We start from the raw sequence: 13,938 nt of genomic DNA on the forward strand, positions 1-13,938 counted from the left end.
TCCATGTGCCAGCATGTCTGTGTGTCATGGGAAGAATTTGATAAGCTTTTTCCTACTTTGAAGGCAGATGGTGGGAATTTTAATGTAAATTTAATGATTCAAGGAAACAATATTGCAGATAATGTTACCTTTTCCTATATCATGAATCCTTTGAATTGTATCTATATCACATAAATTCAGTACTTCAATTTTGATTGTGAGTAATAAGGAAAAGGATAGACTGTGAGATGCTGTGCACTAAATGTATAATTTTCAAATTTTTATTGAATAGCTTTTTCATGTATAACTATTTAAAATTTGTCCTCCTTTTTCAAAGGCTGCATAAATCTCAATTTTAAAGGAGTGAATTTTTCTCTTCAAGTTAATTGGACAAAAGCTACAGTATTTTTATGGGGTGTTTTGTTAAGTGTGTAGATTTGGAATTAGGGGCTTTTTGAAGATAATATTTGAGACCTGAACATTTCATCAGAATGGTAAAGTTGAGCACACCTGAGAGAGTCAATGTGAAAACACAATGCAAAGCTTATTTCATAAATATCTACAAGTAATAGATGTAGCTAAGGAGCTTTTTACACTCTAACGTAGTTTTTGTATGGTATGTGACAATCCATTAAGAGGATATCTAAAAGCTATTTGACGTGACTTTTTTTTTTTTTTTTTTTTTTGGTCTTTTTGCCATTTTTAGGGCCGCTCCCACACATATGGAGGTTCCCAGGCTAGGGGTCTAATCGGAGCTGTAGCCACCAGCCTACGCCAGAGCCACAGCAACGCGCGGGATCCGAGCCGCGTCTGCAACCTACACCACAGCTCACGGCAACACTGGATCCTTAACCCACTGAGCAAGGCCAGGGATCGGACATGCAACTTCATGGTTCCTAGTCTGATTCGTTAACCACTGAGCCATGACGGGAACTCCTGAGGTGACTTATTTTTATGTATTGTGTTTCCTGAATTTTAGGTCTGCTCCAAGAAGAAACATGGCTGCAAAGGAGAAACTGGAGGCGGTGTTAAATGTGGCCCTGCGGGTGCCAAGCATCATGTTGTTGGATGTCCTGTACAGATGGGATGTCAGTTCCTTCTTCCAGCAGATCCAAAGGAGTAGCCTCAGTAACAACCCTCTTTTCCAGTATAAGTATTTGGCTCTTAATATGCATTATGTAGGTAAGTGTCTACATCATCTTCCTAACCTTTTGGTGAGCATGCTGATTTATATCTTTATATATTCTTGAATTTGGGTAAAATAAGGTCCATTTACATTGAGATAACAGTGATATAGTCATGGATGAATGTTTATGAATGTTGTTTATAGTCTTATTTGTCTTAGTTACATATGAGTTATTAAGGCTAGAGGAAAACAGTGTTATATTTACTGTATGAAACTATGTAGAAGGCAGAAGAAAACATTTTTTTAATTTATCTTCCAGATTTGTTGAGATATAATTCATGTACATAGAAGAAAACATTTTAAATTTTGATGTGATAAGATTAAATAATGAGAAATACCTTTCCAAACATTTGTCCTGATCTAATTTTTCATTATTTTGGATTTTGGTAGTAATTCAGAAAGTAAGCTTTCTTAAATGCAATATTCTTTATTGTTCCAAAACATTAATATCATTTGGAGGTAAACTGTTTATTTCAGTTACATGAAATGTGGGAAATGGTGGTATAATATTAAAATACTCCTTGAAATGTCATTAATATGATTTAAAGTTAGTGGTAGAAATAATGTAGAGAGGTTAAAGGAATTAAAGTCCAGAAATACAGGCAGGAAGCAGATAAAATCCCTCTATAGTAAAAGTCACCCTTAACTTTTAGATTAATTTTTGGTTTATATGTAATGATAGCAACAATATTTTTCATTTAACATTGCTGTTTTATAACTCCAGACATGGTTTGAATGATGTATTGCAGTGGTTTGATTAATATTTTTATTATTAGAATTGCTTATCTACAAGTATGTCTTTTTTAAAATTGTGAAAGTTATCTTTTATAAAAGTGTTAAGGGTTGTTATGTCTCTGTGAGATTTATTTTTATCTGTAGAAGAACTTTCTGGGTTCCAAAGCTTAGCCCTCAGAACCCCTCACAACCCTAAGAGACTACCGAGTAAGCCATTATGGGAAGGAATATAGTATAGTAGAAACGACAGTGGGCTAGAGGCAGAACATCTGGGTACAATGAACTCATCTCTCTTAGTTGGCACTACTTTGGGAAAGTCTCTGAAATGAGAAGGTTCTTTCATGTGGCAAGACACTAAATTCTCAGCCCTTTATTAAGGGCTTGTATGTTAGCCAACTTAGGGAAATAATTCCATCTCTCGTAGAAGAACAATTGGGTACTTGGCTTACATTTTTAGCTTAATCAGCTAAAGTAATTCGTACTGAGGTTTTAAAAATGTGCTTATATGTATTATTTCTGAATAGATTGGAATGTTTGTTATAAAAACAGCTGCCTACTAACCAGAAACATTAATTTTAGAAATTAAATGGGTTCTAGTACAGTTGCAATTCATACTCACTGGTTTACAGCTTCGGGAGCTCAGCTGAGCCTTCTTAAATACACTTACTACATGCTGTAATGGAGTAAACTCAGTGATTACATGAGTAGAATTTTCAGCTTGAGCAGTTTTTTGGTTAGAGCAACCTCTGTGTCAGAGTACTATGTAATGTTTATGTAATGTTCCAGTTTTCAGAATTTCACCCTTAAATACATTTTAAAAATTGGTTATTTACGTTCAAAAACAAAAGAGCATAAAAAGTATACAGTGAAAAGTGCCTTCTTCCTGTGTCTCTTCCACATCCATAGATTCTCAGTTTGAGTCCAAGTAGCTATTTCTATTTCCACGTGTATAATTCTAGAGCTATTTCTATTATAAGTTAATAAAAAGATATATTGATATATAAGTGTAAATATAATAAATAAGTGTAGATATATGTATTTCCCTCTTTTTGCATAGATGAGCGCATGTTACATTATTGTCCTAAACCTTTTGTTTGTTGTAACATGGTGTATCAGACATAACTATTGCTTTTAGGTATTCATTGTTTTTTTACGTTGACACTTTCTGTTCTGCCAAATCTTAAGATTTTTATTAAGTGTTGAGTTCTCATCCCTGTAGCCCTCCAGTTCTGTTTCATAGTGGCATAGTACCCTTGTATGGCTGTACTATATTTTATTACACTAATTACTTCATTGGAGGACATTTTAGATAGTTTCTGTCTTTGCTGTTTCATTCAGTTGTGCTAAATTTTTTTTTTTTTTTTTTTTTTTTTTGCTTTTTAGGGCTGTATCTGCAGCATATGGAGGATCCCAGGGTAGGGGTCTAATAGGAGCTACAGCTGCCGGCCTACGCCACAGTCACAGCGACACAGGATCCAAGCCGCATCTGTGACAACTCACGGCAATGCCGGATCCATAGCCCACTGAGCAAGGCCAGGGATCACACCCCAAACTTCATGGTTCCTGGTCAGATTCTTTTCCACTGCGCCATGACGGGAACTCCTGTACTAAATAATTCTATAGCTATCATTTCAACAGCTGCAAATATTGTCTTATGATAAATTTTTAGAAGTGTAACTGCCAGGTTGAAGAATTTACATACATTTGTGATACTTATTGATACCGCTCTTCATAGGGTTTATTCTATTTTGTACCTCCACAGACAGTGGTTGAGAGTTTCTGCAGTCCTATATATTTATTAAAACAGTATTATCAAACTTTAATATTTGGCTGCTCAGTGGGTGAAAAATGGAAGTTTTTTTTTAAATTTTGCTTTTTAGGGCTGCACTTGAGGCATATGGAAGTTCCCAGGCTAGGGGTTGAATTGGAGCTACAGCTGCCGGCCTACGCCATAGTCACAGCAACGCCAGTTCAGAGCTACGTCTGCGACCTACATCACAGCTCAGGGCAACACCAGATCTATAACCCCCTGAGCAAGGCCAAGGATGAACCTGCATCCTCTTGGATCCTGGTTGGGTTCGTTAACTGCTGAGCCATGACAGGAACTCCCTGGAAGTTTTTTTAATGTAGTATTAATTTGTATTTCTCTTACAAGTGAGATTAAATTTATTCATGTGTTTAAGAAAAATGTGTGTTTCCTTCTCTCAGAGTACATGTCCTTTGCTCACTTTTCTATGGGATTGTTAACCTTTTCTTACGAATTTGTGGGAGTTTGTGTATTTTAGGGAAATAAATCCTTTGTGATGAGTTGGAGTTACTTTTTCCGATTTCAGTTCTCTTGATTTTGCTTAAGATTTTTTTGACATATAGAATTTGTTTTTAATGTAGTTTATCATTTTTTCTTTTATAGCTTTAAGATTTTGACTTGATTCTATTCTTGAGCTTATGAAAAATTCTGTCGTGTTTTATTGCATTATTTTTGTGGTTTCATTTTTACATTTAAATCTTCACTCCACTTAGGAGTTACCTGCATGTATAGTATGTTTTATTCTGTTCTTAAACATTTTTTCTGTTCCTTATCTGAGTGAAGATTTAGGTTTTATTTTACTGTCTGATAGAGTTAGTCTCTTCATTTTTCTTTATTTCAGAGAGTTTTTTTTGTTTGTTTGTTTTATATATGAACTTCAGAATTATCTAATCTTGTTCAACAACCTTGTTGACATTTTTGTTGAGATTGCATATTATTAAAACTTAAAGTTAGGATGAAGTGAGAGCTAAGGACGCTAACTCTTCTTTAGGAAAGAACACAGAGAGACTTGATTATGTTCAAGATTTCTTTTGAGTCCTGGAATGTTTTAAAATTTTCTTTTTATAGGTCTTAGACTTTTACTGATAAGTTCATTCTAGGTATTTTATTTATTTTTGTCTGCTCCCATGGCATATGGAAGTTCTTGAGCCAGGGATCAAATCTGAGCCACAGCCGTGACCTGTGTTGCAGCTGCAGCCACACCAGATCCTTAACCTACTGCACTGGGCTGGGGCTCACACCCACACCTCAGCAGTGACCCGGGCTGCTGCAGATACAGCATCCTTAACTTGTTTTGCCACAGCAGGAACTCCTGTTTTATCTTTTTTAAATTACTCTTGTGTTTTTCTTCCCCATTTATATTCTATAATTCATTGTTAGGATAAGCTTAAAAATCAAAGTAGGAAGTGGTAATATTTATGTTTATGGACTATACTATACCTTGGAATTTAGAAGCTTTTCACTGTGGGTTCTGAGAACAGCAAAGAGAAATGACTGTCTAAATGTAATTGTTGGAATGTTAATAATAGAACTGTTTTGCCACATACAGGATATAAAAGGGGGAATATAAATTATATTTAAAAGGTAGAGTGGAGCTATTTGTGAAAAAGCCCTGAATACACATGTTATGTATTGTGCTTAATTCGGTAGGTAGTGATGAGACATTAAGGGACTTTGAGAATCTGAGCTGCGTCTTAGAGATTGATTAGGAAGTGTTGCATAGGGTGATGGATTGGGGAGGGGAGAAACTGGAGGTAAGAAGACCCATTGGGATTTTAGGTGAGATGTAATGAGAGGCAGAGCTAGCATGGTAGAAGTTGCGAAGGAAAGAGTGGATATGACTTCTCTTGAAACTGCAATTACTAAAGTTGTTAGTGACTGAAAATGTAAAACTCAAACTTCGTTTCCCTGTTCTGCATTATTTTCATGAAGCTGTTGACCACTTCCTCTCTATTGAAAATATTTCTGGATTCTTTTAACTTAGCATTCCTTCTGACTCTTTTGCTGTGTTTTTTCTTTGGATTTCTTTAGTGTTGGTATTCACAAAATCTTTTGTTGTTTGTGTGAAAAGCACATAGTTTGGGCTGCAGATCTTGATCTCCTCACTGCTTCGGTAGTGTTCCTCCTCTTCCATCCTGTGGTATTTAGTTCATACCTCCACTTATTGTGCGGTGTTCTGGGGGTCCCTGTACTCATCTGTCTTCCTTACTAGATTTTTAGCTCCTTTAAGGTAGGAATGGGGTTGTCTATTATAGTAGTATCCCCAGCACCTAACTAGTGCCTGATGCTGAATAAAGGAATTCTAACTACCGTTAGATAACTCCACCTGAATATTCAATAGACACCTCCACTTACTATCAGTCACTGAATTCATCATCTTTATCTCAAACCTGTTCCTCTTTATGTATTTCCTATCTTAATAGCAAAGCCATCTGCTCAATTACCCAAGCTAGAAAGAACATCAGAACAGTCTTTATTTCCTTGTTCTCAACTACTCACCAGTAGACTACCAATAAGATCTATTTAAATACATATCTCATGGCTGATCCTGCCAACTCCTTACTTAAAGCTGCTATTTTATTTATTTTTTGCCTTTTAGGGCTGTACTCATGGCATGTGGAGGTTCCCAGGCTAGGGGTCGAATTGGAGCTACAGCTGCTTGCCTACGCCACAGCCACAGCAATGTGGGATGTGAGCCATTGTCTGCGACCTACAACACAGTTCATGGCAACACCAGATCCCTGACCCACTGAGTGAGGCCAGCGATAGAACCCACATCCTCATGGATGCTAGTCAGATTTGTTCCACAGTATCACAATGAAAACTCCTAAAGCTGCTGTTTTAATCCATGTCCTCATTTTTTCCCCACTACTAAAATAACCCTTAAATAGAAGAAATTCCTATATTTTGTTAGGAAGATTCATCAGGTCATCATTTTTAAATGCTCCAGCTCTTGCTTTTTAATTATAAATTACTTTTGGGTTAGCCTCACTTGTCAATTTAGATGGTTGTGTTTTTTTTTTTTTTTTTTTTTGTAAATCCTGTAGAGTGCATAGTGATGCATATTTGCATCAGCAGTAGTTTTGTATTTTTCAGATAATTAGATTATTATACAGTTGACCCTTAACTGTGCAGGTCCACTTATACATGTGTTTTTTTTTTTCAGTAAATAATACTACAGTACCACAGTCTGCAGTTGGTTAAATCCATGGATATGGAACTGCAGATAGAGAGGTCCGACTATGACGCTATACTAGAGTTTTCTACTGTGAGGGGGGTTGGTGCTCCTAAACCCTGCATTGTTCAAGGATCAACTGTTTATTGTAGTTCAGATGATTTATTCTTACTGCTCGTACATCGCCATAATTATTCATAATTTCTCAAAAATCTTCTTGTGTGATATATTTTATTATCACAGAGTTATTCTTTCCCTGGAATGGGAAAATGAGAGTAAAGGTGAGCCATAGGGTTTTTGTTGTTTTCTTTTTTACCACCGTACCTGCAGCATATGGAAGCTCCCTCCCAGGCTAGGGGTCGAATTGGAGCTGCAGCTATTGGCCTACACTACAGCTGTATCAACACCGGATCCAAGCTAAATCTATGACCTATGCTGCGGCTTGTGGCAATGCAGAATCCTTAACCCACTGAGCAAGGCCCGGAATTGAACCATATCCTCATGGGGACTACATCAGGTTCTTAACCCGATGAGCCACTGTGGGAACTCCATTATTTTTTGTTTTCATACTTCACCTAAATGTATTTACAGGATTTGAGAACATTAGCCCAGGCTAAACTCATTATCGTGTATGTCTTTATATTGAAGCTTTAGCCACCAGTCCTATCAGCATCATCTCCCAGTACCCTCCCAGGATTTTTTCTTTTTACACCAAAATCTAGTCTAGCCTATAGGATTTACTGTTTCCTAAAATATTCTTTGTGCTTTTATGGTTTTAGGACCTGCTGTTCTCTTTTCTTAGAAATTTCCTCCCTTTTGTTAGCCTGGTAAAGATCCATTTACCCTTTGAGGTCCAGGTCAAACGTAATTACTTAACTGTAGCCCTTCTAATGTTTGTTTATTAGAGCACCAATATTGTATCATACTTTTACTATCATAATGGTTGAATGACTGAATAATTGAATGAATGAAATGAATATGTTCAATCTAGAGGATTTGGGAGCTGATTTTATGAGATGTGCAGAAAAAGGGAGCACTAAAAATATCTAGAAAGGAAAATAATAGTTCATTAAAAGTCAGAGAATTTAAGGAAAGATTTCATGCAATAGACTGATTAGAAAATCCTCTGGCCACAAACACTAAAAATGCTTCCTAAATATAATAAACATCCTTTGAAATACTTCAAAGTCCTATTAGATAGAGATTAACAAAATAAGTTGGGGAAATTATTTTAAGTAATGAAAAGTAAATAAAAACACGGCTTCTGCTGGGTTGTTCTTGAAGTTAGGATGTGTGGGAAATCTGGATTCTTCCTCTTCAGTCCCTAGCACACTACCCCTGTTTCTTTAGCTTTAAGCATGATCGATTCAGCATAAGAAGAGGTCTCTGCCCTCATACAGACTCATTCATAAAAGGAAAAAAAACTGGGACCAGATATTGCAAGACATAGAATGCTACACTGAGAGGTTCAGAACTTTTGTTTCACAGCAAGGGAATTGTCTAAATGAAAGTGATGTTTTGGGGGATATTACCTTGGTAACAAAGAATAGGTTGGATAAGGATGGAGTGAGTCTGAAAGAACAATAGAATTTAGTATGTTCGTGTGTTACAGAGTGGATTGGGATGGGGCATAGGGACTGGAAAGGAGGGGTAACATGAGAGGCCTGTTGAGGAAGACTCAGCAGGACTGGGTGATAACACATGAGTCAGATTTGAGTGAGAGAGAATGGAATTTAGAGGGAAAGAAGGCGAGGTGAGTTAGCTTGTCACGTGAGGAGGAAGGGTGCTCAGTTTGTACTCATTGTGTATGAGAACATTTAGGTGGACTGTTATCTCAGGCATCATGGGCTATGAGATGTCTACTTAACAGCAGTAAGTTTTTTGCTCTCAGAACTGTTGTATCATCTGGAAACGTATATTTGAAGCAACAAAATAGATCTTTGAAGTAGATACTTTATATAGAGAAAAGAAGTTGCTTAGGGACTAAATTACCTCTGTTCATTTGAGAGGGTGAAAAGAAAAGTAGAGGGAGGATTTAGAGGGTAAAATGAAATCCATGTCACAGAGCCAAGGAATATGCTGGGACAGTGATAAACAGGATGTTTTAGATTTGGCAAGTAAGTAGTTGTTGGCTTCCAGGTTCTTTTGAGTGGAAGGGTAAAGGGGGTTCATAGAGGATTTAAGGTTGTATAGAGTGAAGAGGGAATAATAGATAGTTAGACAATAGAGGCATCGGTATAGATAGTTTCCATTTGTCAGTGGAATGAGAAGAATTGGTAATAGGGAAAGGAGAAATCAGGGTGGAGAGAAGTTTTTCTTTCACACCGGAGGGAAGAGCCCTGCAGGTCCTTTGAAAAGAGAGGTAAGGGTGGTGTCAGGGGAATGATGGGAGATAGAGGAGATAGAGGGTCTTTCAGAGTTGGAAAAGTAAATCCGAGTCTCACGGAGAGGGCGGTTGCAGAGATGGACAGTAGGGCACTCTTCCTCTGGGACCAGAGAATGAGAGGATTGGTGTGGAAGAAAGAGGGAGACAAGGAAAACTACATGAGAGGAATCCTATTGTACCTTTATGTGATGTATTCAATTATAAAGTAGAAAAATCTACAAAGGAAGTGAAAAATGCCTTATATTTTCAATAGAAACATCCACAGTGATTTTACTATACTAAACTTACTTTGGTAGTGAAGTAAAAAAAACCCCAGAGTTGTTGAAACCTAATTGGAAAGTAATTTATCTCAAGCTCTTTATATTAGTGTAATTAATTAGGAAACTAAATTAGAATTGTATTTTATTTATATCTCTCTTAATTTCTACTACAGGTTATATCTTAAGTGTTGTGCTACTAACCTTGCCCAGGCAGCATCTGGTTCAGCTTTACCTATATTTTTTGACTGCCCTGCTCCTCTATGCTGGACATCAAATCTCCAGGTAAGAATGTGACCCATTTTTGAAATGTATGACTAAATTTAAAATTTTCCTTTGGAGTTCCCATTGTAGCGCAGCAGAATCTAATATGACTGGTATTAATGAGGACATGGGTTTGATCCCTGGCCTTGCTCAGGGATCCGGCATTGCTGTGAGCTGCGGTGTAGATCACAGACGTGGCTGCAATCCCATGTTGCTGTGGCTGTGGTGTAGGCTGGCAGGTATAGCTCTGATTTGACGTCTAGCCTGGGAACTTCCATATGATCTGAGGGTGCAGCCCTTAAAAAAAAAAAATTTTTTTTTTTCCCTTTACCAATAAAATACTTTTCATGGACACTGCTAAGAAGCTGAGGCTCTGGTAGGTATTCAGAACTGGTTTTTTGATACTTGTTTTCTAAAGAAATGTTATCACATAGGATTTTCATATCTCTACTAATAATTGTGAAAAACCAGATGTAAGTCACATGCCTCAAGGAGATTTGTCATTATGATGACACCAATATGGTAGAATGTTGAATTGCTAATAAAAATAATAAATTTATGAACAGTGTATATAAATGGAAACAAAAAATAGAAACTTAAATAATGTGAAAATGATATAAATATGTAAACATTTTTGTCAACAAAGATTTTTAAAAGAAAGCAAATAAATATTATCATATTAATTAAGAATTACTAACTGGCATTATACCTCAAATTTTATTTCTGTTTTTAAAAGCAATCTTAATAGAAATAGGCCTAAGGGCTATGCTTATAAATATACTCATGAGCTTTTCTATAGTACCTGAGAAAAGAATTTCCAAAGACAGGCTGTAGGAACTGTTTAATGATTATAGACTTTATTACTTTCATCATTTAGGAAGTCAGTATATGATGCTTGAAAATCAGCAAAAGGTGCAACCATGGATATGGTGGATGATTGATATTAGTTTTTATTTCATGAGGTAAATTGTAGAGCTCAGAACATCTGCTTCTTGTGAGGTATTATCTGTTTGTCTTGGTCTGCTGGTTTTAAATTTTAAGACTCTGGTCTACCAATGAATATGAACTTCTGCTTTGAAATAGAATATTAAAGTACAGGTGAACCAAAAGCCATACAATAAATATAATGGGGTAGAATATATTTGCATGTATAATATTTCCTTTATTTTGATCGAAATGTATAACTGAAATAAAATATACTCGAAGTTAGAAGAGTGACAGTTACTTTGCATATATAGCCAGATATAATTGTCTAGAGGTTTTAAACACAGATTTTGGTGTAGGTTTGAAATTTAATCTTAGAAATAGAATTTTTATATTACTAGAATTGAATGGATGACTTTTTAAAAACCTACCGCCCCACCCCCGTCCCGATTATAAAATTATACTGTTTACCGTAGATAGTTTTTGAGAAATACAGACAGTTTAAAGGCAGTAGCAATCACCTGAAATTATACCACTCAGAGATAACCCGTTAAAGTTCTCATGTTTAAGTTTTCTAATACCTTCAAGTTTTCACCACTTCAGTGGATACAAAAGAGTAAAAATTACTAATAATCACTGACTCTCGGCCTCTCTTGTTGAAGCAGCACCTCCTTATTTCATCTAATTATTTCTGGAAGTCTTCAGAGTATTTCCTAGAAACTCAATCTTCTCACACGTAACTCTCCTCTGTTCCTGTCTGGTTGATTTCCTTTGCTTAAAATGGTACCTGGAGGTGGCGTCTTTAACTTCTGCTGCTGTCCTTGTCCAGGGTTATGTCCTCCAATGTCAGAATTGCAAAATATGGGGCTGCAAAAGTAGTGCTGCATTTCTAGTAATTGTCACAGTGATTTAAATCAAGCTGCTTTAAAGTGTAGACAATGACTTTTCTAATTTTGTGTCACACAAGTATGTCCTGGTATCCTAGCCTCCTTTACGGAAACCACTTGTAGCATTTTTCTCCACAGAGTCTAGTCTAGAGTCCAAGGATCAGCATGAGTCAGACCACATGGTATCCTCCCATTCAGGACCCCCAGTCCCAAACCTTGACACAGTCTATTCCTCTGGCCTTCCTCAGCTACCTCTGAATCTGAGCACAAGGTCAAGGTGGAGACACTTCCTTATTTTAATGTATTCATTTTAAACAGAAATGATATCTAGGGAGTATCTAGTGTGGGCTCCTGAGTCACCATTCTAGTGTGTAAATGAGTGCCTCAGCACCTAAAAAGTCTATGTGTTTTGGGAAAATGGCTGGGTGATTGGATAGTTTCAAATTCCATGTTCCTTATTTACTGCTCTGTAACCTTAGGATCACTTATCAGAAAGATATGTCTCAGCTTTTTCACTCCATAAAATGCTGATAGTTTCTTCAAGGGCTGTTGTAAAGATTCAGTTAAGATTAAGCATGTAAAAAACTAAGCACAGTGTCTGACACATGACGTAAATGCTCAGAGAATTTTAACCAACTTTCTTATGTCTTGCTTTTATTGTGTAGCAGTGTTTTGTGAGCATTTTCCTGTGTCATTAGATTTCAAAAAATGTTTTTTTTTCATGGCAGAGCATTCCATGGTATAGCTGTATGACGATAGCTTTTTAGAATTGATGGGAGTTTGGTGATCAGCTGAAGAAATCTCAGAGTTGATGGTAGAACCGTTAAAGTTGTTACCTTTATTTGTTAGTATAATTCTGGGTGAAAAAACAACGAACCTGCACTTTCACCTTACAGTTTTTCGGTTTCCATATGGTTTAGTGATGTAGTGACGGCTGAAACCATGTCACTCTATTTTTATCTGTGGTATTATCGTCTAGGCTTTTCTAGCGAGTTCACAATTGTTATGGAGGGATAAAGGGGACCCTGACAGTGTCAGAGATAAAGAAAAGCCTTTTCCTAATCGTTTATTTCTCTTTGACAATTTCAGCTTTTTTACTTTTAGTTTATGGGAATGTTTTTTCCAATGTTTATAGTTTATTTTCATTATCAGGACATTTTACTTATTTTAAACAGTAAAAAGAATTATATTAAAGTTTGACAGTGTGCAAAAACATTTCTTGCTTTTTATTTCATTTTAATCCTTATTATAATCCTTTGGGATTTACAAATGAAAAAACTCAAATGGGCAAACTGCTAGGAAGGGATGGTCCTAGACTTTTATCTGAATTCAGGTTTTCTGATTCCTAGTTTAGTCCTCTTAGGGAGGTAGCATGGTTAGTGGAAAGAAAATTAGTTTTAAGATCAGTAGGGTATGAAATAGTTTTCCTATGTAGTAAATGTGTTGCTTTGGCAAGTTGTTTCTTTGAAACTGTGAGGTAAGACAATATCTATCTTAGGAAGTTAGTTTTGATAGTAAATTAACAAAGGTCAAGAAAGGGCATATTTTAGTGTTTCTCATCTTAGTATAATTTACACTGTTTGGTGCCCTCTCAAAAAAGGCTAGCAAAGATCTGTTATCCATGAATTATTAACAAAATGTCACATTTAATAAATATTGAGTCTTGAATGTCTCATTTATAGAATGTTAAGACTGAATTTTTTAGTTTTAAAATGTAATAGTTCAGGTTTCATGTGGCAGCTGCACGCTTGATCTTAGCCAAAAGGCCGAGAAGCGATCATGTGGCAGCTTCATAACCAAGTATCTTAAAAAAAACCAACGGTATTAAGATAAAATTCACATACCTATTTAAAGTATACAGCTCATGGGTTTGAGTACATTCATTGATTTTAGAACATTTCATCACTCCAAAAAGAAACCCTGTACCTGTCAGCAGTTCCTCTGCATTTCCTACCAATCCCTTCCCCCAGCCCTATGCACATGTCAGTATCTTTTCTGTCTTTAGGGAGTGGCTTATTTTGGATGTTTCATATACATTGAGTTGTATATATGTGGTCCTTTGTTCCTGGCGTATTTTACTTAGAATATTTTCAAGGTTCATCTGTGTTGTAGCTTGTGTCTGTACTTTTATTTTTCTGTCCAAATCATATTCTGTTGTATGAATATACCAAATTTTATTAATGCATTCATCATTTTATTAATGATGGATATTTGAGTTGTTTCTGCTTTTTTGGTTGTTAGGAATAATATTGTGAATAGTAGTTATTTTTTTGTGGACAAAATTTTTTAGGGGGGAGGCCAATATCTTGGAGTGGAATTGCTGGATCACATAGTATCT

General features: G+C 36.2%; 1 protein-coding gene across 5 annotated transcripts in view; it reads left to right on the forward strand.

Moving 5' to 3' along the window:
* Positions 1-13,938, forward strand: part of RNF145 (ring finger protein 145) — a 62,968-nt gene that overhangs the window by 5,698 nt on the left and 43,332 nt on the right. For all 5 annotated transcript variants that reach the window (XM_085001874.1, XM_085001873.1, XM_085001876.1 and 2 more), the window contains 2 exons: positions 959-1,161; positions 9,702-9,810. In XM_085001874.1, coding sequence (XP_084858000.1) covers positions 978-1,161; positions 9,702-9,810 — 293 coding nt within the window. In that variant the 5' untranslated portion in view covers positions 959-977. The remainder of the gene's footprint in view (positions 1-958; positions 1,162-9,701; positions 9,811-13,938) is intronic.

Source organism: Sus scrofa, chromosome 16, assembly GCF_054392235.1.
Source record: "Sus scrofa isolate SSC_HxYL_T2T_F1_AM1 chromosome 16, Sscrofa_HxYL_maternal_Yorkshire_Landrace_v2.0, whole genome shotgun sequence".
In the NCBI taxonomy this organism is placed as follows: Eukaryota; Metazoa; Chordata; class Mammalia; order Artiodactyla; family Suidae; genus Sus; species Sus scrofa.